The following is a 27811-nucleotide window of genomic DNA, read 5'->3' as shown; positions in this document are numbered from 1 at the left end:
ATGAATTTTTCGACATGCTATACTATGACTTTTTTATCCATTTTTTCGACGTGATATACTATGACTTTTATGACGTTTTTCGACATACTATACTATGACTTAGTTATCCCTTTATTCGACATATTATACTATGACTTTTTTTTACATGATTTACTGACTTTTTTGATTTACTGACATCCGTACTGTACTTTGACTTTTTTCGACTGGCTATACTGACTTTTTTAGACATAACATCCTATCACTTTTTATTACTTTTTTGACATACTATATTATGACTTTTTTCGTCATACTATATTATGACTTTTTATGACTTTTTTCATCATACTATAATATGACTATTTATTACTTTTTTTCGACATACTATACTATGACTTAGTTATCATTTCATTCAAGATACTATACTATGGATTTTACTATGGACTGGCTATACTGACTTTTTTAAGACATACCATCCTATGAATTTTTCATGACTTTTTTTAGATGTACTATACTACGACTTTTGGGACTTTTTCAACATTCTATACCGTGACTTTAATCAACATACTATACTATGTCTTTTTCATGACTTTTTTCAACAAACTATACTATGACATTTTTATCCCTTTTTTCAATAATCTATACAATGACTTTTTCATCACTTTTTTCAAAATGCTATATGACTTTTATTTTCAAAAAGAACTTTAAAATATTCCACTGTTTTATACTCAGTTATTGATATTATTCAACATTTCATTGAAATTCGTAAAACCATTCCCACCTTTCCAACTATTCTCACTTCTTCACCTTCTTCTTACGCAATTATGTCAGCATTCCCGTTTAGCTTTAGCAATTCAGCTTTTCAGCATTCACAGGAAATGCATTTTCTAGTTAAATTATCATTTGACTTTTGACTTCTTCCATAACACTGCTGAACCACTGGATTCTGGATAACAGCATCACCAAAACATAATAAACAACACAGAGACATCAGGCATTAAATTGCACCAAAAACATGTTTTATTCTATAAAAGAAGAAGTGGGGAAGGGGAAATAATCACAACTGTACAGGGAGAAACTGACTTTTAAACACTATGAGTCACAGTATCAAAAAGCTCACGTTTTCCTCACTGATCTTTACACATTTGTTCTGTACAAATACAAAAAAAGAAAGAAAAAAATATTATTAATAATTGTATTATTATAAGGATAACTGCATTGCACTGAGTAAATATAGTACTGGCCCATAAGTTACTGCATTCAATAGAAAATACTTAAAATGTCTGATTTGCAGAGGAAGTGAGTCGAGGCACTCGCACACAGACGGACACAGTCATTGACGTCACCTTCAGACGTGAACTCTATCCCGTCTATGTCGCAATGGGGATACAATTCTTTAAATGTTTCACTGCCTGTTCACAGATGAACATTCCTGCTTTATACATGAACAGAATATTTAGAACAATACCGAAGGAAAACAAGTTTGCACAAACTGCAAAAGAAACAACAGGAAGCAGGAAAAACACAAACACATGCATCAGTCTCCCTGCAACAACTCCAACATCAGCGAAAAGACTTTGTCTGGGTCATCGTCAACAGGCTCTGAGGTGTAATAACTGACTATCCTCAGTGTGACAGTGGAGGTTTCAGTGTGTGTTTGTCTCTGTATATAAAATATCAATGTTCCTGCTATAATGGTCACCACAGCTGATCAGTGTGCTTGTAAAGCGATGAGCCATTAATATTTTCATGTACATAATGACATACATGTGCTAAGTGGGGAAAATGTTCCTAGAAATAAAGGAGTGAGGGATCCATCTAATGAAATACAAACATTTTGAACATTTTGTATCAAAACTTGCTTCCTTCAATGTCTGAATGTCAAATGGGAGAAAATTCATTAGCATATTTTGACTTGTCTTGTAATAGAACAAGTTGTATACCAGGTTGGATATGTTACTACTTGTGTTACTTGTCAACATAATTGAGCTGCTATGAGTCTGGAGAGTGTAAACGACAATCTAATCCAAAATAACCAAAAACATTGATATTTTTTAGCCCCGTCTGACCTGAACTTTTTCTGAAGCTTGAGACCCAAACCAACTAAATCTCACACTTCACTGACTGTTTTTAGTGATATTTTATATGAGGTCCAGTGCAGAAATATCAAGCTGTGTTATAATAATAAATGGATCCTTAATTAATAATTGTCAATGTGGGGTTTTTTGTTTTCCTCAGGTGATCAATGTTAAGGGAACCCCACAGTCTCACACACACTGACATGCTTACCAACGTCACTATAAGAAAACAAGAAGGCTACTCTCCATGCAACAAGTGTGCACAACACAAGTGGGACCAATTCTTTTTTTTTTTTTAAAGGAACTATGAAACAAATGTCTTATTAGATTTGAAAAGAAACAACACGTCATCAAACCAACAGAAGAAGAAGAAAGAAAAATATTTTTTCACATTATCTAGTCAGTGTTAAAAATAGATATTCACCCGTTACATTTACTCTGCACTTTTTGATTATATACATTTATGTACATGGATTTATCTTTATTATTTGTCATTGTCCTTAATGTCTTTATCAACAGTTTACAAAAGAAAGAAATTTGCAATCAAATGCATATACTCTTCTAGAAAGATGTGCTTAGTAACTATGTTGGACTTTTTCAGTTGAAGCAGAGGGGGATGCTAACAGAAATTGGAACTTTGTATTGCTCTGCACTGCAAAAAAGGACAATACCCCTCCAAACAAGTGACTGAATTTAGTTTAGATTCTTAATAATGGAGAAAAAAAAGTGAAATTACTTTTCTTTTCATTTTTCTTTTCAAAATCAAAACCACATTCAGTGACTTTGCAAGACAATTCTTTTTTTTTTTGCAGTGTACAGACCAAACAACAATTGTCCCTGTTTATGGCATGCACTCAGCTCACAGGAAGCCTGCACGTCCATCTCAGTTATCATACTGTGAAAGATCAGGTGAATAACCTTTTGCTCTCGCTTACTAGCTTTTGAAATGACAACAACAACAACAGTAAATCCGAATGGCTGACAAGAACAACGTCAAATGTGTTTTTGCCTTTTTGTTTGTAAAGGGACACATTGGGATTGTGAACAGCATGTTCCATTGATCACGTTCACACTCAGCCCCTTGATTAAGACATGGCTACACAAGTTTGAGTTCCTGTCTGTGTTTATCAGTCCACAGTCACAACTCTTTCCGTATATTCTAAAAGTGAATTCAGAGGCGGCTTTGTTCAGTGATCAACGGCACAGGCTTCTACGCATCCGGACCTTCTTTTTAAGGTTCTTGTTACAACCCATGTGAGCTGCATATCAGCAGTACAACAACCAGCTTGTCCTGTACAGGGGCATATCTACAGTATGTTCCCAGGGTTCTATGTTCTCAGAAATGCTTATTTCCGTAGGTCAAATGTTTGATGTATGTTTCCCTGGGTCAGTTATGGTAAATTGCTTACAGCTTATAGCCTACTGACGTTATACTCCTTGAAACCTACGCCCTTAAATTTGCAGATAGACCGTTTTCTTGACTTTGGACATTGATATCTCCACAGCGGCTGAATAGATTTTTACCATTCAAACTGCATTTCAAACATCTTCCTTTATTCTTTTGCAATTTGAGTTGTGGAGATAGCCCTTACCAACTTCTTACAGTGAGGACCCTGGGAACATAGGGATTACCCCATGCTCTACTACTGAGTTCAGAAGAGTGCTTGGAGCGAGGTCTGCGTTATGTTGCATAATCAAGTTCAGCCCAGAATAGGAGCTGGAAAACAGCCCACTTAAGACATGGACACCGTGGGTTAGAGGGAAGGGTTAGGGGTTCAATTCTGTTCCAACTGTCTGAATCTGTTAAAGAATAAACACTTTGAAAAATGTGCTGATTGGATATGAAGAGGACTCCCGACAAGCTAGATATTAGGGGAGTTATGTCAGGGAAACTTTAGGAAAAAAGGCATAAAAAAACAAATGATCTGCTATTTATAGTGGGATTGTATTTTGAGGCATTAAATTAAGTTCTGTCAAAATGCAATACAAACTCAGTTGAAAGAGAATTGACCCCCCACCCTGATAGAAATGCTAGTGAGCAGAGCGCTTAGTTTCCCCGTGGTTTAAATCGCAGGCACTACAGACCCTGACAGCCCGACACAGTGCCTGGTTTCTCACAGAACCACTGACAGACAGCCCGGCCACTGTGACTTTCAATGTGTTGTAAGGTCATGAAACCAGTGCAAAGGGTGTTTACATTGTTGAGTGTTCACGGTGCTTTCTGCTGTTGCAAAGCCAGAAAATTATAGTTTTGTTCAAAAGTATAATATACTCTTGGTGTACACAAAAGAGGCTGTCACTGTGACAATTTCTGAATAATAAGACCACATTTTCAATTGTCAGCTAAATGTGAATCCTTAATTATCCCTTAACTTTATTTTTCTCCTCTGCTATCATCAAACATTCAAAAAGATTTAAATCTGCTTGCTCTGGAGCACCCTCTTCATGTTGTGCCAAAGTAATCCAGCAGATTTCCTGCCTAACTGTTGTACACAATGTAAAATAGTGAGTAGAAGCCTGCAAACCTTGACAGGCTTCCCAGCAACAGTCTGTTTACAAGGCAATTTGTCTCCAAATTAAAAATGTGAATTTCATAGGTCCCACATGTAGCACTCTTTCTTGGTTTCAAAACACAAAAAAGCAAGCTAAGGAAGGGAACGTCCTTTCTAAGATCAGGTACTTATGAACAGAGTCTTCATGAATAGAGACACACAGTTTATCTTTGGCCAAAAGTCCTCTGTCAGTGGTTCTGGTTTTGCCCTTACAGATTGACTTCAGTTATTAAGGCTCAACGGGCAAGAGGTAAAAGAACAACAAGTGCCCGGAACACACACTCGTAAAAATCTTAAATTCTGATTATGTGTTTGTCTCAAAACATGCGCACACACACACGCGCACACACGCACACACACACACACACACACACAGACACACACACGAACAACGCACACAAAACATACACACACACACACACACACACACACACACACACACACACACACACACACAGAAAAGCTCCCCTATTCCCTGCACTAGTTTTACTTGTAATCTCAAACTATTTGTGTCTCCTCTGTCTTTTTCACAGCCTCAGAAAACAATAAAATAATCAGATTTCTTTTTTTTTTTTAAAGGATGCCATTCTGTTAAGAGTGCCATTCCTTGCTAAGAAGAAAAAGATAGAACTGAAGGCATATTTCATAAGACAACAGCAACAACAACACATAAAAAGCAAATACTGTTATCGAAGAACAACCAGGAAGGTGTGTGCGGGGGGAGAACACACAAGTAACAATAATGTGATTGATACAATGAAAACAAATTAATCTTTAGAAAGTTCACAGTCTTGTAGCTCCCTGTACCAGGGGATATGGGTGGGGTAGAGGGTGCAGGGTGATGGGGGTGGGGAGTCTGGACAAGATAGAGAATCTACTTTTATATCCTAGCCTCAGATAGATGTTTGCCAAAGAGGAAATGTCTGTTTGACGTCACTTCAGCTGCTGTCAAAAAGCTCACTACATGCACATACGCTAACTCATACACTGATATGCACATGGATGGAAAGCCTTTCAAGATCCCTTAAATTATAGTAAATCATTTATCCAAACGTTGTGATGACAAATTGATATGATCAAACTGAGTTTTGGTTGTTTTAGACCCTTTTTAAAAAAACAGTACCAGGAACTAAGAGTATCTTTTGCAGATTTCCAATGCATCTGGAAAAGTCTGACGATTCTGTAAATAAGTCCAATTATGTATTTGTTTGAGACACAATTTTGCATGTGAGGAAACAAACCCAGAATCATTGTGTTTGTTGCGGGTCTTTGATGTTATTTATTACTGTTACACCCAGATAGTTTTGGCCCAAGAGCAGGACCGAGGATTAGAGCTGGGAATATCATTTTTCTATACTTGTATTCTACAAAAAATTTTGCTTGGAGTCACATAACTTCCCAACTTTGGATATGTACAGAATGAATATTGATAGGGCAGCTGAAGTGACATCCCACTTAAAATTTCCCCTTCTGGTTTTAGATCAAAAACAACACAGGCATGTCACTGCTCCTCTTGCCCCCTCCTCTTCCTCCTCTCTTTTGGATGGATGCGTGTGATGGATGGATGGATGGATGGATGGATGGATGGATGGATGGATGAACGCCCCTGCTGTTAGATGACGTTCAGTCCATCCTTCTCTGTGTGAGGAGGTGACGTCTTGTGTGAACTTCGAGTGAAGTTGAGTTGAAGGATGGTAGGGAGGGGACTGTTATGGGATGGGAGGGCTGTTGGGTGGACGGTGGTGATGATGATGATGATGATGATGATGATGATGATGATGATGATGATGGTGATGATGTTGTGTTGAAACACACAGTAAAAATCCCCTAACCTCCACTTTGCACACACACAAATGCACAGACACATTCCTGATGTTCCTGTGATTTCAAAATAAAGAGGAGGAGGAGAAAGGAGGTACAGTGTCTTTTTTAATCTGCTGATTAAAATCCTGACGTGGGGGGGCAGTAGAGGTGAGGTTTTTGTGGGGTGGGGGGGGCACTGGTACAAGATGTGCTGTGAGTGACTTTGTCAAGGGGTAAGAGGTTGGTATGTAGGGGAGTTTGATGGGGAGCTGTGGGGTCAGAGTTCACATCATGACGTGGCGGCGGCGGTGCAGGGACAGGTGGTCGGACCGGGAAAAGGAGCGGTCACACTCGGTGCAGCGGAAAGGTTTGATTCCGGTGTGCTTGCGGAAATGTCGAGTCAGCTCGTCGGAGCGGGCGAAGCGCCAGGTGCAGCCCTCCCAGGTACAGTGGTAGGGCTTCTCTCCTGGAGGAAGCAGGACACAAGTAGAAGAGTTAGGGGAGAGGAAAGGAAGGGAGGAGGCAACATAGGGATGGGAGGGAAGAGGAAAGTTTGGGATGAACCACTCACATCTGCTTATGTCCTCCTGAGACCCGACTTTTTGTTTGGTATGTATTTTTAATTTCTCCTAGCTATTTGGGATTAGTAGGACATGATAAGTATAAAAACGAAGCATTGTCTTAAAAAAAAAATGAAGTACAGGTTTGGAAAAAAACAATGTATGGTTTGTCTTTCTTGGACCGTCGCTGGCAGGTGTCTTCTGGCTGTTCAGCACGAACAGCGGAAAGCATCAACAATGGTTTGTTATCATACCACTTTACTACACATACCTTCCTATCGCCCCTGGTAACTGATGCTAAGGTACCTCTTCCTTTCTGTTTCATGGTTTGGTCACTTGGTAGCTTCGTATAAGGTGTAGCAAACCCCAAATGTAATGCACCGATATGAGGACACAGGGTCACAGAAAGTGACCTTTCATTGGATGTTTTCAGGAAACAAATCACATTACATTGTTTAATGAGCTGCCTAGGGAGGGTTAAATTGATAGAAAGATACCTGAAAAAAAAACATAGCTGCAGAACTATACATAGGGCTGGGCAATATAGAGAAAATCTAATATCATGATATTCTTGACCAAATACCTCAATGTCGATATTGCGATGATGTTGTATGGTTGACTATTGGTGCTTTAACAAAATGTTATTCACACAATGAGATTTTTGATAAATAATCACCAGAAATGATTTAATGACTTAGTGGGTAAAGGTAAATAATAGAACAGCTAGAACAGTTTGGTAAGTTCAGAAAATGACATCACTTTACTGTAATGCAGCCTGTAAAACCAGGAAAAGACTACACTTACCATATTACAATATCCAAAATCTATAGTCTCATATCGTGATATCGATATAACATCGATATATTGCCCAGCCCTAACTATACACACTCTGTGATTGGTGGTCAGTAGATAATAATGTTTTCATTTTAGGGTGAACTGCTCTTTAAACCTGGATAGATGTTGTGTTATTAGTGTTTGTTTTGCTCAGGTCTCACCTGTGTGTATCCTCCTGTGGGCTTTGAGGTGGGAACTCTTGGTGTAAACTTTTTTACAGCCTTCATAGTCACACATGTGGATCCGCCTCCTCTTGATGTCTGGCGAATCTGGATCGACAGGCTCTAAGTCCATAACCGACCTGAGAAAGGAAAATTAAGAAAATAAGAAAGGAATTGTCTGTTTTATTTTATTTTTTTACCTTTGTTTAATTAATTTACATTTCACTTCTTACCTGCCATGGCCATCATTGTGTCATTGTACATCATACTATGTTGATATGGCCTTGACATAACACAACTTTTACACTGTATAACCTGACAACATTCATACATTTGAAAATTCAACAATCATGAAAGACATTCCAGGTGTATTGTTTGTAACAACTTCACATGCAATGATGTGTTTCATCATTGCACCCTAGAACAACTCGCGTCATCCGGTTCAGGTTTATTTATAAAGTGACATTAAGGCCACTGGGGGGCATCAGAGGGTCATACTGCATTTAACACAGCTGCAGAACAGCTTCCACTTCAGCCTCTCTCTCTCTCTCTCTCTCTCTCTCTCTCTCTCTCTCTCTCTCTCTCTCTCTCTCTCTCTCTCTCTCTCTCTCTCTCTCTCTCTCTCTCTCTCTCTCTCTCTCTCTCTCTCTCTCTCTCTCTCTCTCTCTCTCTCTCTCTCTCTCTTTCTTTCTTTAAAATCTTCTAAACTTTTCATTTTTTATTCACTTCTTTTCTCATATCTACAAAAAAACTCTTTTCTCTTTATTTCATTCTGCTTCTACCTCTCTCCCTTTTACATGTATATTCTGATGTCAATGATGGAGTTGTTTGTATTGTGGTATTCTGAGTTAACTATGTTTTCGATATTCATTTGATAATCATGTCAATAAAGTTGTTTTGAAAAAATACAAAGCCTCTCTGTCTCTCTCCATAGGAGGTGTGACGGCTAACAGCATTACGAAACCTTGTTTACACCCCAGCTCTGGGACAGCCCTGCCCAGCAACAAGCACACACACACACACACACACACACACACACACACACACACACACACACACACACACACACACACGTACGTACGTAAACACAGACACACTTCCTCACAAAAACTAAAAAACACAAATACCCAGAAACACCCTTGTTCACTTTGACAGACAGACAGACAGACACACACACACACACACACACACACACACACACACAAGCAGCAGATTACAGCACTAAGCTAACCGTTGACATCCACACCCTTAATTTCAGTTACAGTCAGGTGGCCTCGCCTTTGGGTGTGGAAGGAGCTCTATCCTGACTTACTAATAAACACACTGGACATACACACACACACACACACACACACACACACACACACACACACACACACACAGTTTTACTGTACTTGTAAGAACCTTCGCTGGCATACTAACATTCACTCTGCAGCCTTGACCATTAGATTACAAGTAACCTACAAGTAACAAGGTCCACACTTTACTTGAGAGGACCAAATGTCCTAAGTTATGAAGTGTGTACTGAGCGCACACACACACACACACACACACACACACACACACACACACACACACACACACACACACACACACACACACACACACACACACTTGTCTCCCTGTGATAGAGCCGGGGCGTCTGCAGTGTGTTCTCCTGTACAGAGGGTTATATAAGGTTATACAAGTGTCCAGTCATGGCAACGCTGCAGTAATGTAATTAGTCAGGAGGCTGCATGGGCGGGAGGTGATCCACACAAAGACCGCATTTCCCATAAACCCTGCTGCGTATTAGTGCCTCTCTCGCTGGCCCTGTCGACTCCTATCATGGACTTTACTCTGAGATGACATCACGCATGGTTAATGGTATTAATGTCCTGTCAACAGTTTTACAGACGTCTGATTTATAATGGACCATTGTTGTACCACTGACTGTACACGCCGTATCCAGCTCCAACTGCAGTGTTTTCTTCCAAGCAAGCAACATTTTTGGAATAGTTCAAATTTTGGGGAAATTTGCTTATCTGCTTGAGAAGAGAAATGTGATACCACTCTCATGTCTTTGCATTGCTTACACAGCTGGAGTCAGGAAGTGTTAGCTTAGCTTAGCATGACGACTGGAAACAGGTGGAAGTAGCTAACTTGGCTACTTACCAAAATACAGTCGTGGCCAAAAGTTTTGAGAATGACACAAATATTAGTTTTCACAAAGTTTGCTGCTAAACTACTTTTAGATCTTTTTTTCAGTTGTTTCTGTGATGTACTGAAATATAATTACAAGCACTTTATACGTTTCAAAGGCTTTTATTGACAATTACATGATATTTATGCAAAGAGTCAGTATTTGCAGTGTTGGCCCTTCTTTTTCAGGACCTCTGCAATTCGACTTGGCATGCTCTCAATCAACTTCTGGGCCAAATCCTGACTGATAGCAACCCATTCTTTCATAATCACTTCTTGGAGTTTGTCAGAATTAGTGGGTTTTTGTTTGTCCACCCGCCTCTTGAGGATTGACCACAAGTTCTCAATGGGATTAAGATCTGGGGAGTTTCCAGGCCATGGACCCAAAATTTCAACGTTTTGGTCCTCGAGCCACTTAGTTATCACTTTTGCCTTATGGCACGGTGCTCCATCGTGCTGGAAAATGCATTGTTCTTCACCAAACTGTTGTTGGATTGTTGGAAGAAGTTGCTGTTGGAGGGTGTTTTGGTACCATTCTTTATTCATGGCTGTGTTTTTGGGCAAAATTGTAAGTGAGCCCACTCCCTTGGATGAGAAGCAACCCCACACATGAATGGTCTCAGGATGCTTTACTGTTGGCATGACACAGGACTGATGGTAGCGCTCACCTTTTCTTCTCCGGACAAGCCTTTTTCCAGATGCCCCAAACAATCGGAAACAGGCTTCATCGGAGAATATGACTTTGCCCCAGTCCTCAGCAGTCCATTCACCATACTTTCTGCAGAAGATCAATCTGTCCCTGATGGTTTTTTTGAAGAGAAGTGGCTTCTTTGCTGCCCTTCTTGACACCAGGCCATCTTCCAAAAGTCTTCGCCTCACTGTGCGTGCAGATGTGCTCACACCTGCCTGCTGCCATTCCTGAGCAAGCTCTGCACTGGTGGCACTCCGATCCCGCAGCTGAATCCTCTTTAGGAGACGATCCTGGCGCTTGCTGGACTTTCTTGGACGCCCTGAAGCCTTCTTAACAAGAATTGAACCTCTTTCCTTGAAGTTCTTGATAATCCTATAAATTGTTGATTTAGGTGCAATCTTAGTACCCACAATATCCTTGCCTGTGAAGCCATTTTTATGCAACGCAATGATGGCTGCACGCGTTTCTTTGCAGGTCACCATGGTTAACAATGGAAGAACAATGATTTCAAGCATCACCCTCCTTTTAACATGTCAAGTCTGCCATTCTAACCCAATCAGCCTGACATAATGATCTCCAGCCTTGTGCTCGTCAACATTCTCACCTTAGTTAACAAGACGATTACTGAAATGATCTCAGCAGGTCCTTTAATGACAGCAATGAAATGCAGTGGAATTTTCATGGCAAAGAAGGACTATGCAATTCATCTGATCACTGTTCATAACATTCTGGAGTATATGCAAATTGCTATTATAAAAACTTAAGCAGCAACTTTTCCAATTTCCAATATTTATGTAATTCTCAAAACTTTTGGCCACGACTGTACATCTACTAGCACCTCTAAAGCTTACTATTTAACATTAAAACCGTGCAGAAACAGAAATGTAACAACAATAATTTATGCTGAGTTATGCACTGGAACTATCTCTTGGCAAACAACAGCTGGGCTGTGAGCAGCATTCTGAAGTAAGAAGAAGGCAACCCCTGCTAGAGATGCTGCACAAAAGTGCTGGGCGAAAAGATAAACTGTGTTGCTTAATGAAATCAATCCAACACGTTACTTTTCTATTTTTACTAAAATTTCTGTTTTTGCACGTGTTAAACAAAGAAGATTTGTTGTGTTAATTAGTCAACTTTAGAGGTGTTAGGGGTAGGTGATTTAAAATAAATCTTATTTCATTCATGGAATGACGGCAATTAAGCATATTTCCCAAAATGCTGAATTTATAATGCGTACCCTGCAAGGCTGCTTTTTTGTCAAACCTGGTTCTTCTTTTTCTAAAGGACCTACTGCTACTGTATACGTCATGTTACTGCCAATTTCTGCCCATGTGTGGAACTGCATTAAAGTGATGGATACAGCTGTTGTCTGTTATTTGGTAGATAAAGACACTGAGATAGGTCGAAGCAGCAGTTTTATTTAGCAAGGGGGGCCCAGGTAACAGGTGCCTTCCAATCTAATAAATATAAGAAATTAGCCTTTTTTTGTATAACTGATATACACTGGAATCCACAATTGAATATTTTGAGACCAAAACATATAAAAAAAATAAACTCGTGGTTTATGGAGACAAGGGTAGTTGTCACATATTTAAACTTAGGCCACGTCCACACGGACCAAAACAATCTTTTTTTCCCCCGTCTTCCCTGGCATCATTCCAAGAATAGATGCATCCAAACAGATCCATTTGTAAAAGACTCAACACGCTACTTCATATTCCAGGCCTATAGGTGGCACTGTTTCTGCTACAGAAATTCACCAAAAACGGAGAAGAAGAGCATGCGCATAAAGCTTGAGCGCTGTATACAAACAGACAGTATATTTTTCCCTAGTAACCCTAATAGGGTCAATATCTTCTCCAGCAGGAAAAGAAGCATGTAGTCCGCCATTGTTGTTGTTATGAGACGTCGTTGCGGGATAAGACGTCGAAGGCTAGAGGTCGAGGGGTGTGGCGACGACATCATCGATACGCAAGTATGCGGCTTCGCTGTCCAAACGAAGTCACAAGGAATTTTTTCACCCTGGGACCAGGTTTAAAAAAAGTGCGTCTTCAGGCAGTGTGTTTACAGGATTTGTTTGGACGATCGGCCAAAACGATGCATGGTGCGTTTACACCAAAAAGCGTTTCCGTGTGGATGGCCCCTTAAGCTCATGCCCTGTAAATTCACAAATCTGTGTAATTCTACTAAGATCAATGTAGGTCTACAACCAGCTACATATTTGCATTTCCATCCTTTACATTTGCAGCAATCTGGATTTCATATTGCCTACATGCTCATGCACATGCTGGTAGAGAACAAGAGCAAACAAAACAGAGACCTGCTCATCAAAACAGTGCTCCACAGCACCACTAGTGGTCAAAAACACAGTGTGCCTTTATCTCATCCCTGCTCTACCCCCACCATCACTCAGCAGAACAATCACACAGATGCCCTGAGACACATTTTTACCACACATATGTGCATATGTGATTCAGTGAGTTCCATTTTTCCCCGGAATATACCTCTTTCTGTCTTGATATTTAATTATTGTGCATAAACTCACACAGGTGTGGGGAAATTTGTAATGTGAAAGTGTGCCGGAATGTAGTCTATTTGTTGTTTCCATCTATGGCTGGACTCACCCGGCGTCGAGGCTCTGGGCACTGAGGGAGGCCGATCCAGACTCTGTACCGCTCTCCGCATCGCTGTCACTCTGATACTCCACTGGAGATGTCGAACCAGGCTTAATACGAACTGCAGAAAGGACACGATGGGGAATAAAGACAGAAGGATGGACCGAAAGAGGGAAACAATGGTTCGAATCGAAACCGAGGAAAATTAGACAGATGAAAAGAGATTGAGGAAGGGTGATGGAGCGCATGAGAGGCCCAGAGAAAGAGATAAATCAGTGAATAATATTAGGAAATGGAAGAAGCAGAAGTAAGAGAATAGAGAAAGAAGAGGAGGGAGGGAAACAGAGAGAAAAAAACAGCAAGGAGTTAATCACTTCTTAACAGAAATGCTTGGATTCCAGCAATTTAGCAAGACAAAGCCTTGCGTGTGTGTGTGTGTGTGTGTGTGTGTGTGTGTGTGTGTGTGTGTGTGTGTGTGTGTGTGTGTGTGTGTAGGTGTGTGTAGGTGTGTGTAGGTGTGGTCTGCAAGGCTGCAGAATTGATGGCTCACAATGGTGGCCCCATGCTGTAATTTTCTGCATGTCTTTCTCAGAAATTCTTAACATGATTTAGTGTTCACTTTTGGTTAACAGAAAAAGTCCGACCAGTCTTTCTTTGTTTCTCCCCCATTATTTCAACAACCTTTTTACAATGTCAAAGCAGCATGACGACAATGCGAACAGATGTTAATGAAAATATTCTGCAAAACTTATAGACAAATGCTAATTAGCAATTAAGTGAAAGACAAATCTCTCGAGGCTATCAGAAGCCTGGTTGTCCTCAAGTTTTGTTAGAAATACGAACACATTCTGGGTTTGCACCGAGGAAGATTTTAGGTTGTGGTCTTTCTGTTTAATGCTGTCCACTTCAGCAAATATGCAGGAGGGGCATGGCCTGTTGTTTCTGGAAAGTCAGCTCTCTGAGTGCGAGAAGACCAAAGATCTCTGCCGTAGTGTTTTTAAGTGCTTTAATTGTTGTACTATAATATTACTTCTGAGGTGAAACGTCCTGCTCTGGGTGTACAACACATTTTTATTCTACATCATGCTGTGTCGCCATGTACTGTATTATATCGAACATTATATTGCGTTGTTTTTCATTTACATTCCTGACATAGCGTCTGTTTCACATGTCCTGGATTCAGGGCATGCGTATTGATCTACGTATATGATAATATGATGATTAATTATTACCATTTTCATTTCAGCTTTCACACATGCATTGCAACCCTGAACATATCTAGACGTTACCCGGAGGAGCTGTATGTGAGAATGCAAAATGTCTAAATCAGTTGGACCGGACATTAAACGGACTTTACCCTGCCAGCTCCCGTGTACAATGTCTGTGAAATGTCTGATAGAGCCCATGTGTGAATAGAGCAGCTCATTGTCCGGAGAATTAACAGTGAGCGAGTGGGTCTGTTCATGACATTTCTGTCATGCGGCTGGCGCGAAACTGGAAGAATGCAAACATCCAAGGGTGGAGAAGAAGAACGGTGATTTACACTAAGACACAAACGAAAATGTCTCACTGGAGAGATGACGAGATTCAGGAACTTATGTCTGTATGGGCCAACGAAGAAATTGACAGACAAATTAAAGGAACAGCAAGAGACTTAGTTATTTATGACTAAATTTTGAACCAGCTACATGACCGCCGTGTAATCTAATTTTATTTTATTTCAGGTTTATTTATCAGGGACAATGCACACTAATAATACATACAAGTAAAATGTGCCTGGAGGCTATTTTACATCTGCTGTCCCTGGACTGGTGGTAAGAGGCCACCCTAGCTTTGCACCTGCCGCATCATGTCCTGCCTCCTGCACGCTCTACGCAGCGCCACCCCTCTAAACCAAACGGTGTATTTCCAGTAGGTGAGAACGTGTCTGACATGGACAATATCCTGTTGTGTGCTACATGTGAGAAAGTCCATGTATGCAGAATAAAGTTAGCCTATTGGTACATTACCTCTCTCTCTCTCTCTCTCTCTCTCTCTCTCTCTCTCTCTCTCTCTCTCTCTCTCTCTCTCTCTCTCTCTCTCTCTCTCTCATCACTCCCTCCTTTCTTTTTTCACAATTTGACAACTTCACAGGCTGCTACTTATCAGAAACAATATTACCAAAGCGGAAAACTTGACATGAGCAAACAAAGAATAATTTATGCATTAAAATTGGACTGTGATGGTTAATTATTTGGTCTGAAAACATAATGAATGAAAACAAAAGTTCGCCCTCCCCTCCCCTCTCGTCTATCTCTAGGAATGTGGCAGCTATACCGTTTAAAGTCCAGTGAGCCTGGAGAGAGCTGGGAGGGGAGGGGGGGTGACACAAGGAATTTGGGTGGAGTAACTGTGTGTGTGTGTGTGTGTGTGTGTGTGTGTGTGTGTGTGTGTGTGTGTGTGTGTGTGTGTGTGTGTGTTGGTATGGAGAGGGTCACACACCAAAAGAAGGGTTCTTTGTCTCTGGAGACAATTAAGCCACCCCCACCCCTTCACCATTGCAGCTTTCCTTTTTCATAGGCAAAACAGCCCATCTCCTCTCCTCCCGACCCCTGCGCCCTCTCCTCCTCATCCTTCCTCACCCCCACCTCCACTTCACCCACCCAGTCTCACTCCCTTCTTCCATATGTGTCTACCTATCCAGCCCAACCTCCTCCTTTTCCTCCCACACAACACATCATGAACAGTAAATGTCAGCCTTCTTCCTGCTTGTTCGCTAGGCAGGTACAGGAAGAAACCGAGAATATATTAAAGTTCCCATCTCCTTTTCCCCCTCACTTACTACCCTCATCATGCTCTTTGTTTCTGTTTCTCTTTTCAGTGTTGTACAACACTCCTGGGCTATGAAATGCACCAACAAAGCAGAATTGCAATATGGGCTCAAGAAAAGACGGCAACTGAACGTTTAGAATCCACTTATATTATTTGATTTCATTAGTATGGGGGACACTTGAATGATCCCTCTGAGGAAACTGAGTGAACAATAACTGTGCTAACTGTTAGCTACTGTATGTGTGAGATCATGTTCTTGTCCCATCGGATTGGTTTCCTCCGGTATAAAGGATACAGTCCGAGGTGGGTAAATACTGACACCACCTTTAAAGAATAACTCTAGTTTATCACAACTTGGGTTTTATTTTCATAGTTTTGCCAATCATTCATTTAATTGCAGTTAACCAAGTCCAAGTTAATCTCTAGCCCCTTTCACACATGCAGTGCAAGCCTGAACTTATCTAGACAATACCTGGCGGAGCTGTATGTGAGAACACAAATGGCCGCATAGGTTGGATTGGACCTTGAACGAAATTTACCCTGCCAGCTCCCTAGTACAGTCCAAGTAATGTCCCATTGCAAATTCACAGCAAGCGAGTGGGCGTGTTGATGGCGTTTCTAGCGGCTTGTGCGAAGCAGCAAGAAATCAAACATCCAAGGGTGAAGAAGAACAATGATTAACACAACTGGAGAGACAACGAGATTCGGGAACTGCTTTCGGTAAGGTCAGACGCCAAAATCATCAGACAAAAATGAACGAACGGCAAGAGACTTGATTATGCATTACCAAATTACAAATCAGCTACATGACCACAATGTAATCCACCTCATGTCCTGCCTCCTGCAAGCTCTACCCAGGCACCACCGCTCGCCTAAACCAAACGGAGTATCTCCAGTAAGTAAGAACACGTCTAAAAGGGACAATCTCCTGTTGTGTGCTACATGTGAGAAAGGGCGACTTCGGACAATGTCCGGACCTGATTCTGCGGACATTGTCCGGACTTTATATGTAAAGAACGGCTTCTGAGATCTGGGAGCACAGCAACATGACTAAAAAGAAGTCAAATGGGGCAGGAAATATAATAAGACGGGTTTTATACAAACCCCTGAGTTAGCCAAACGTATTTGGAAGAGAAAACAAAGTAACCCAAACTGTCCATTGTAAACATCCATCAGAGTTTACAGACCAACTTACTCACTTTTATTTTTACCCCTAAATAAAGTGCTTTCGTTAGTCTACAAAAATAAAGCAAAAGTTGTAAACTGGAATAATCCTTTTAAAGAGCAACACAACAGTAGTTGACAATCATATTTTTGTTGACCTAAAACATTGATGTGAAGTCCAGGGTGTGTTAGCAAACCGCAGGATCACTGTTAGGTGTGGTTACAGGTGTAACACGGTGAAACCATAGCCTGCTATTGAGTCACTTGTCAGTACCGGGGATTACTGTTACCACTTGCTGACATGTAGAGCCACTGAAACGAGCGTGTGTCCAAACACAGCTTTAAAATCCCAATGAAATGGCATAAATATACTCTATTAATGTGACGTAGTTGCTGGGGGGAGAGAAGGAGAAGGGGAGAGCACTATAGACTGCAGAATAAGAAAATGCTCTTTTACTGTCTCTATAGTTTCGCATCGCCAGACCTTCCTCCACAGTGCTGCAGAGGAGGGTCTGGCTAGTCCACACACTGGTTTATTGGCATTTATTTAAACCAATCAAAATCGACCTGGGCGGCACTAATAGCGGGCGGTAATAGCCTCGGGAAGGAACTTGTTTTGGTGGGACGTGTACGTTCAAAAGTTGTTTTAGTTGTGCAACAGAAAACTCAGATTGGACAGATAGTGTAGCTAGCTGTCTGGATTTACCCTGCAGAGATCTGAGGAGCAGTTAACCATAGTCCTCATAAATCAACGGGAGTTTAGAATGCCAATACAAAGAAAGCGGAAGGTGACTGACATCTGGTTGAAATGAGGGACATCCGGCGGCACCTAAACAATCCCGGAAATGAAACGTTGTCAATATAGATTACTGTCTCTATGGATTACTATTACACAGGTGGGCACAAGGATGTGAATAACTGTATAATTGAAAGCAATTCCATACAATAAACCTGTAACATACAGGACCTTTGTTAAGATTTTATAGACTAGATTCTTGTGCCACTCTACAGTGCATGGTGAACATGATATTTTATCCTCCCACATACCTAGTGGGGAACATGCTGATGAGGTAAAACAGTGTGAGAGCATCTTCAGGCCAGTGTGTGTGTTGGAGATTCTTCTAGACATTTCTGAGTCACGGTCTCCCTCGTTTACATTCCTGAGTCGAGGCCGAGGCACTCGTTTGGATTAGAAAACCAACTGACCTTACAGACTGCAGTTTGTCAAAGGGGTGGCGGCCTGTTTTGCCAGCTTGCCTGAGCAAATGTCGAGCTTGCCCTCGTGTTTACTCAGGGATGGATTACACCGCCTTTAACCTCTCCGTTGGTCGTTGCTTAACGCAAATCGCCTGCATTGGAGTGTTTAAGCCGCTCCTGATTGAGTGGCTGACATGATGGCAGCATGACACCCCTTCTTTCTCACTGGTTCTTCAGTATTGATCACCTTTTCACACACTGGTTTATGTGTCAGAGAAAGGTCTGGACATTTGAGAACCAAAACTTGTCAGAGTAAAAACTCAGGTACAAGTTAGAAAATGACAGATTATTAGATAGCCAGGAACATTTTTCTACAACATATGTAAGATTTCCACAAGTTACCTCATTTAGGTGGGAATAGGAATCATCTGGCACATATGGGGATCTTCCAGAATGACAAAGACGACAAGTCTCACATATCGCAAACCACAAATACACACCACCTGCCTCGAGAGACACACTGTACTCCTCTGAGAGCGCAAGCTCCCAGTAAATGACAAGAGTGACAGAACCATAGATAGACGAAAGAATGAAATGAAAGAGAGGTGAGGTGTAGTAATCTAACAACTATCTCAAATTGCCTCCTTTTCCTTGCTTTGCAGAATGTTAAATGACTCCCTGTGCAATGTTCCTTCCCAACATCCTGTTTCAATATGAATACGAGTGACATAAAAGGAAAAAATATTCTCTTCAATTGTGTTTCATTGGAACACTTTCCTACCCGGTGTCTGATGCTATGGTTTTCAGTGGTCATATTTGCCTAAATGGTAAACTGAGGCAGCAACACAGAAGTACTTAAGGAATCAGCAGTTTTTAATTACTAGCACTCGTAGTAATTGTAGTAGTAGTAGCATCAATAGTAGCAGCGGAAGCAAATCACTTGATGTACATCTGTCAGATGTCATAATGGAGGCACCAATATCCAGCACATCAAGGACACACATAATATATTACATATAAAAGAAGGCTGAAGGTATGTCCTGGATGCACAACTCGTTTACGTTGTTTCTGATGATTGTTTTCCTGAAGAGTTAACCTCTCCAGCTCTGCCTCGCTGAAAGATGTATTTTCTATTAACCATCTTTAAATAGCTGGAACTGCGGGTCACGGAGGAAGATGTGTCATCACTTGACAAGAAAAGATGTTAAGGTAAAGTGGCCAATCGAGAGAGAAAGTTTGAGACAGTGGCCTTTTTCGTCACAGTAAATGACTCTCTGCTTGTGTTATTTATATAGAAAATAATGGAGGCGGCTGTTTTGACAGACCACTCACTGTCAGCATGGTTATATTAGGTAATATGAGTAAAATCCTCTGACACAGTGCAGTAGTATTAAGTAATACCACTGTTGTCCATTATGGTATCTTACTGGATGTTTTCATTGTACCACTCACCAGATCCTTCTGAGCGCCCATCGCTGCCTATGAGCGGCACTGTAATGGCTGCTGTGGCGACGCCGTCAGTAGACATGGTGGTGTAGACAACAGGCAGCGACTGCACCACCACAGGGATGGTCTGGAGCTGGCCCACTTTGCTGGGCATGGTGACCGAGGGGATTGTATGGATGACGTGGAGGATCTGCTGGCCCCCGGCCCCCTGAGTGGCCAAGATGGAGCCTGGAGAGAGGACCTAGAGGGGCAAGAGGAGCGGGTAATATGATTAGTCTCCTGTGTACACTGTTCAACAGCTTCAATGTAACAGTGGAGGAGGTGGGAAGTTGTAGTTACCATGGAGCCTATCGACTGTACTGAAGTGGAGACAGGTGTAGCTGAGAGGTGGGGTTGGGTCATGGCACCGCTGGGTGCAGGGTTGACTGTGATGCTTGTTGTAGAAGCAGGGAGCGTAGAGGAGCGGGGCTTGTTGAGCGACAGGTCAACGGGTTCGGTCTGGTCCTCGGCGCGGCACGGCTGGGGCGAAGAGGGCTCTGTCTTGCAAACTGGCTCCGTCTTCACCTTCAGGTCTGTTGGCTGTGAGCAGTCGTCACCTACATCTGCCTGCTAGAGTAAGTAGAGGAAAATTAGAGATGTTTAGAAAGCTGATTGTACTTAGGATGGCATTTGAATGTTTGTCATTTTCTTTCCTGTCATGAAAATGGTCATTGAAATACACAAAATATCAGTTTCATCAACCTAACAAATATATATTTCCCCTAAAGCCCCGAAAAGAGCATTTACATCATTATAATAACCCCTGCTGATCAATCAACTGGTTGGTAACTCCTTATTCCAACTTTTTACATACTGACTCCTACACTTTGCTGAGTCAACTCATAACCTCACCAACTCAATCAGACTTTCTCTTTCTAAATGAAAACATAGGACTAATTTCATTGGTAAACTGATATATTAATTGGACCGATTTAGGCCTATCAATCAGACTGATGTAATCACAGCTAAGTGAAGCATGCCAAAAAATGCTGACACATGCTTTATTGTTTGAAAAGCCAGCAGCCCACACAACAAAACAGAATTTTTTTCATTATTTTTATCTAATTTAGATGGAGACGCACCGACAAGGGAAACACGGCAGCAAAGGTTTTTGAAAACGTCTGCCTCTGCCTGATACCCAGTCACAATGGACGTAATGCTAACACGTATTCATATAAATTATATAGTAGGAGAACGTTATTTCAGATGCCCAGGGTTCCAGAAGTAAAGTCCCATTCATTTTCTACACAGACAGTGTTGACCCCTGGATTGACTAGAAACTTGGTTCAACCATCAGTACCATCAGCTTTAGGAAATATCTGGTTCTTTAGATAGAAGGTACAAGCCTGTGTGTATAAAAAAAACAACTCAAAAAGCTAAGTTAACTACAACTCCCATTTTGATGCATTTTGGTATAAAACGTTCAGAGAGCATCCAGTTCTGCGTTATGTGCTGCTAACGGCCAGGGAAAGGATATCATTAAAAGAAAACTTTGAGAATGTCCAGTGAGGAAAAAATATTTTTGAGACCAGCTCAACCACACGCTGTATATCTTTAAACTGAAGATCTCTGAACTCATTTCTCAATCTGTTAACACTGACTAGGTTTGAGTTTGCTTTGAGGAACTGCTCTATCCTCGATCGATACGTTGATTTAACTTGCATCAGGCTTTCTCATATCACGCCCTAGTTTTCTCGGCATCCTGGGAGGAAGGGAGCACCCCACTCGCCTCTACAGCCACCCAGGGCTCAGCTGCCATTTAGCTCGAGAGCGCAGGAAACAATGGTTGCTGTGTGGGACTCTGGGGGGAGGTGGAGGGGAAAGAGAGTTACAGAGAGAGAAGGGCTGGACGGGTATAGAGAGAGACTGGTACTGATTAAGAGAGAGAGTAAAAAAAGGGGACAAGTGAAAGAGAGACAGGAGAAATGGAGTGAGTGAGGGAGCAGCATCGACCCTCCAGTCCAGGAGTTGGCCTCCGTCCAGTTCAGCTGAGCATAGCTCGGCTCTGGGTGAGGAGGAGAGGGTGGGGACTCCGCTACGCCCTTTATCGGGTCGCACAGTTCGGCTGGAGGCAGGGCTGTGTGACGGTGGACCAAGGCGCAAATACTATTAGGTTGGTAAACACCATCCTGCAGTCAACTATCTCAACTAACGTCAACTAACATAACACATTACATCTCTGTTTTAACTCATCTTTGACAACACCTAACAAAATACAGAGATATAACCTGCACCAAACTTGGCTGAGGCTGAGGCTGAGGCTAAGGAAGAATTTCAGGAGCTCGATAACCGGCAAATTGGAAAGAAAAGGAAAGGAAAGTTAGCGAGAGGAGATGAGGGAGGACAGAAAAATGGAGGATTAGCAAGCCAAAGGAAGCGGGGCCGTAACGTGATTATAGAGACAGTCACACACACAAAAAGAAAATGAAGTGTGAAAGAAGTGAGGGAATGGATGAGGCAGAGAAAAGAGAAGGAGACGAGAGTGAGAGAGAGAGTGGGTGGGAAAGGCCTAGAGTTGCCATGGAAACTGGGAGCTATCAGCTGACTCCATGTTTTCCACTCGTTCCCCACCCACCACCAACTCCCTTCCCTTTCCCTCCCAGTCGGTTCATCTTTCCATCACTTCACCCCCACCTCCTTCTTCTCCTCTCTATAATTTTTTTTCTCTCACTCTCTCTCTCTCGCACTCTCACGACCACACCCCTTTCACCTTTCTCTCCCACACCCCCGCCTCCCCCTCCATCATCTCTCCAGTCGTTGCAGCAACCACACCCTATGTTCTTCCCACCTCAGCCTCTCATCCCTCGTTGGCTTCATTTCCACCCACTCCCTCTCGTATTTCTCCATTCTCTTCTGTTTTTTTTTCCCTCTCCTCTCCTCGTTTCCTCTTTTCACGGTTGCTCAGATTAAACCCACAACTCTTTGCAAAATCCCCAAAAGAAGAGGCTGAGAGGAGAAAAAATGAAAAACCTCACTGGACTCTGGAGCTCTGTGATCTGAGAGAAAGAATATGGAAGAAAAACATGATGAAAAGAGAGACACTTTCTGATATAAGTATATATGAGTGATACGCTTGAAAAAGCAGGATGTATAGCTCATAGTGGAGGTCTTGACAGTTCATACTATAGTTAGATGATTATACTGTAATGTTACACTTTCATGTGATTTTAATAGTAGGATTGACCAAAGCATACTTTGTGATTAGCTTAGATCAAAAGACAATGCCCTTTCTCTATAAAAAAAGACCCACCAATCCTCACCAATCTCAACACAAAGACCCTCTGTCTCTGTGTTGTCTCCGTTTCCACACAAAGGCAAGAAACTGAACTTTACTTGAAAGTATATCCTTACCTTTCACTTGCCCTAGTAAAGTAAAATTTGCATTTTTTTGTGGTTCAGACAAAAGGGTCATAAAATAACTGTCTCTGAGACAATCACAACAATCTGCCAGGGTACCCTAAAACAATAAACTCAACGTGTCTGAATGCAACATGAAGAAAAAAAACCTCCCTGAGCTAGACGTGTTGCAGTGGAGCTCCGTTCTCCCGCCTGCACTTCTCAGTTCAACTGCTCCACCATAAAATGGGTCACCCAGTCTTCGCCTTGCAATTAATTCATGTGATCTCTAACATGAATGGAAGCGGGTAGCAGCTGTGACTGCAGTGGTGAGAAAGCCGGGCAGAGAAAAAGATGGATATGTAATATGTCTAGAGGACTTTTATCGTGTTGTACTCACACTCAGTCTCATATAGATTCCGCAGCGCTGTGGAGATAGGTCCGGCATTGCGAGTCTACGAATAGATTAATGAGTGATTTATGGAAGCAAAGCAGCTCTGTTATCAGTAACCTTATGTGGCCCCCAGAGGGCTATTTACATTTTACAGTGTGTATTATTATGGCACAATATCCAGAGCATGTGAGTGCCAGTGGAGCTGGAGCATTCATAATGTCATAAGAGAGAGGAGCAGCTTTTATTGTATCCGTCCTGTTTTCTCCAAATTTAGTCGTATCAGAATAACAGCAGACACAAACTGACATGAGTCACTGCGTCACCGAGTGTTTGGGTTCTTTGTTGTGTGCCTGTGCCAGTTTAACACAGGGTTAACAGGTAATGCTAAATATAGTAGCATTGAAGTATTAATCAACACACCTTTGTCAAACAGGTTACATGTTTCCACAAACAGTTGATACAATAGATTACTCATTACTTTATCTGTACAAACCACAACAACCCAATTTAGTTTCAGTTTATGGGCTGTAGTCCCTCCTCCTTAGGTTGGACTCATGTCTAATGGCCCAGGAACTATTAGGTGGAGTCTGCAGTGCTGAACTTCAATTACTGCTCGAACTTAAGCTTTGATCGCTGCTACATACACAGCATCATTCAGAATGCAAAGAGGCACTATCAAGATTACAAAAATCACTCAGCAGATTCTCTCTTTTACTCATAGCCTTTCTACCTTTGCGTGTCTCCTTCCCATTCATTCAAACATCACACAGTCAAAATTAGAATTCCCCTTTTAATCCATCCATCAGTCAAATACTCCTAATCTTCACAGTTTTTCAGATACCATGGGAATGCAAACAGGTACATGCAAAACAACTTTTAGTTCCTAATTATTTGGTGGAAAAGGGCCAAAGGTTACTGCCCAGATGGCGCCAGTAACAGCCTTGTAACACTGCCCTTGCTGCACCTACACTGGCCTTTGGTGGAGAATACCATCTTTAAAAAGAAACACTGCATTACACTGAAGTCTAATAGGCTTTCAGTCCGTGTCACCGTTTTTTCTACAGACAGGAATCAATAGGTCCACAGGTGACACAAACAATACTGTGACTGAATCGGTTATATGGGGAAGGGTGGATGGAAAAAGTGAGGGATACAGTGGGAGGTAAAGAGAAGAAAAGGATCAGGAGATTTTAGAGAGATGAAGAGAGACACCTTGTGTATTATTTGCTAGGAGTGTTAAATGTGTCAATGTCATCTGTGATCAACACTACTTGTGTGTCCATGCGTGTCTGTGCCTAATCTTGTGTGTGCGTGTGTGTGTGTGTGTGTGTGTGTGTGTGTGTGTGTGTGTGTGTGTGTGTGTGCGTGCGTGTGTGCGTGTATGTGTGTGCCTGCGTGTGTGCCTGAGGAGCAGGAGTGTGAAGGCAGATATGGACGATATAATAAAGACAGAGAGCAAAAACAACAGCTGGGGGAGATATTAACCAAGAAGCATGCAGCCCCGCCCCACACACACAGCTCCACCCCTTACAGCCTGACCCACCCAAGGCAACCCCAACTGCCCCCATCCTGCAGTCTTTCCTCTCTATCTCTCTCTCTGATTAACCCACCTGTTAGCAGGCTGATCCCAGCGCAGCTCGCTGACTCTCATAGGCAGTGAGTTGCCAGTGTTGATTTCCTGGGTGCTTAGTAACTTTGCAAGCTTAAAACAAACTCTACTTGAGTTTTAATTACAGCTGCGTAGCTCATTGCACATACATTAGTACACTGCAACTTCAGTTTCCCCCAAGCATGTCAGCATTGTGGTTAAGAGTTTATGCACCTTGTTTTATGCTACCATAATAAGTAGGCCTTTATTAAACTGTTGTTTTTAATAAAGAATCAATTAGGAGTGGCATTAGTATTACGTGAGCTTGTCTAGGTGCTTCATGCAGTAATATTGCAACAAAATTACAAAAGAACGCCAAATATTCTTCCTGTTGACACTGTTAAGACCCCTGATCTATAGTCTGACCTGGTTGTAAGACAAACACATTGTCAGTTACAAAGGCCTAAGAAGAAAGACCAGGATGTAGACCCTTTCTAGTTAGAGCTGGAGCTAAGTAAGAAAAGAAAAAAAAGTCACTTGTCCCTCTTACATTTTCTGATTTTAGCTGTGAAATGACCACTTCGCTTTAGGACAAACAAAAAAGTCTGTCAACAACCTGGGCTTTATATTTATAGTTTTGGCCATCATTAATGACGACTTTGAACATGTTTTAGTAAAAAAGATTTACTGGGGAGACAACTCTGCGACAATCAAATATGGATATTATTACTGTTCACCTTTGTTTTCACTTCCAAATAAGTAGTTTAGTAACTTGGCTAAACCTGTATGTGTTGCAACGCCCCATAAACTCATACACTTGCCAAAGTCTGTGTAGCAGCGTCTCCACTCATTGTGTTGCTTCAATTAAGATATTTAATAAAATGTCACCATAACTGACGTGATGGAAGAATATAACCTCAATACAGTGCACAGGTCGATCAAGTTGACAAAGCTCATTCCTGTCCTCAGTTGACGCCCCAGAATCCCTCATCAACAATGTAACAATTCCTGAAGAACATCTCTTCAAAGTCTCCAGTAATTGAAGCGTGCAATCCTTTCAGGTCGCTAACAAAGTGCTACAAACAGTTTCTTTTCCTCCCTTTTCAGATTTAATGTCACACACTAAAGGCAGGTTCTCAGTGCTCTGTGAATAAAACATTATCACTGACAAGAAGCACATTCAACGTCCAAAAAACAAGCTTTTCAGTGAGGAAAGCCTTGGCTTGATAACCAAGCAATTCACTGGTGTTCTAATAAAGATTTGAAGGCAACTGTTGTGCTTCTGAAAGGAAACTCCCTCCTGATGGATAGTGTTGAGGGTTAAAAAAAACAAAACCCACCGTTGAGAAGAGGCTGTTGACCCATCCATTATTTCGAAATCATCACTTTTATAACCTATTATAACCTATTATATTATTATTATTATTATTATTATTATTATAACCTTTATAACCTTGTCTCAATCATCCTGGCAGTGAAACTTTCAACACCAGTAATGTTTGTTACAGACAACGTCGGCACCCGTGGCACCTCAGCCTATCTCAGGAAACAGTCTGTTTGTGTTGGAACCAGGTGAATTAATCTCACCACACTGGCAGATTTTTCACTTGGTTTATTAACATCCTAATGTTAGAGCTGAACAGGCTAAATGACTTGTTAACAGGAAGCCGTTCACAAAAACAAGCAATGTGCCAATCTTGCATACATTTTACAATTGTTTTCATACAATCATACTAATTGGGATTCATGTGGATAAATATGAGTGGACACAAGTGTGAGCAACTATTCTCAATGTGACTATATCCTTTCACTTCTGTGACTGGTAGGTTATATTCCTTTTTTTATTTCAATTCCAACCTCAGTAATGAAGTAATATTTTATATAGCCTGAATGAAACAACACGGTGAGAATGCACAGGGCAAAGTATCTAAAATGCTTTTAGTAAAGCATCTTTAGAACATTATAGTTTCACCACAGCAGACCCGCGTCAATATCCGCCGCCATAATACGTACATAATTACATAGCCGAGTGTAAGAGCGGCTGGATTGTCTGAGCACTGCGGTGGTCTTTTCCTAAGTCCTTATGAATTCTCCTTCACATCTTTCCTTGACCTTGTGATATTTTCCAGGGAGGTCAAGGAAAAAGTGCTTAGGACGTAATGTTTTTGAATATTCGACCACAGCCTAAGATGTCACCAATGCCTCTTTTTCTGCCATGATGTCATCACCTCATTGAGTGTCGCCAATAGTTATGTTGTGCACAAGAAAGAAGTTTAAACCTTTGCTTTGCATGCCTTGGCCAATCACAGCATGAAGGGATTGTGAATGATGGATTGTCGTGGATGGGTGCCGGAAGCTATGCGACCAGCCAACGAACACTTCTGA

The 27811-nt window shown here is 41.5% G+C and overlaps 1 protein-coding gene across 4 annotated transcripts in view; it reads right to left on the bottom strand.

The window, feature by feature from the left end:
- Positions 1-973: 973 nt before the first annotated feature.
- klf8 (Kruppel-like factor 8) overlaps positions 974-27811 on the bottom strand; it is a 74480-nt gene continuing 47642 nt past the window's right edge. For 2 of the 4 annotated variants that reach the window (XM_036008649.1, XM_036008651.1), the window contains 5 exons: positions 20409-20675; positions 20076-20310; positions 13461-13572; positions 7965-8104; positions 974-6875 (listed from right to left, as the gene is read on the bottom strand). In XM_036008649.1, coding sequence (XP_035864542.1) covers positions 6694-6875; positions 7965-8104; positions 13461-13572; positions 20076-20310; positions 20409-20675 — 936 coding nt within the window. In that variant the 3' untranslated portion in view covers positions 974-6693. Of the gene's footprint in view, positions 6876-7964; positions 8105-13460; positions 13573-20075; positions 20311-20408; positions 20679-27811 lie in introns of all 4 variants that reach the window. The other 2 variants (XM_031308004.2, XM_036008650.1) reach the window with 1 other exon arrangement.

The sequence above is a fragment of the Sander lucioperca genome, chromosome 13 (assembly GCF_008315115.2).
Source record: "Sander lucioperca isolate FBNREF2018 chromosome 13, SLUC_FBN_1.2, whole genome shotgun sequence".
NCBI lineage: Eukaryota > Metazoa > Chordata > Actinopteri > Perciformes > Percidae > Sander > Sander lucioperca.
The sequence above is the reverse complement of the archived record's forward strand: the minus strand, read 5'-3'. Positions and strand labels throughout refer to the sequence as shown.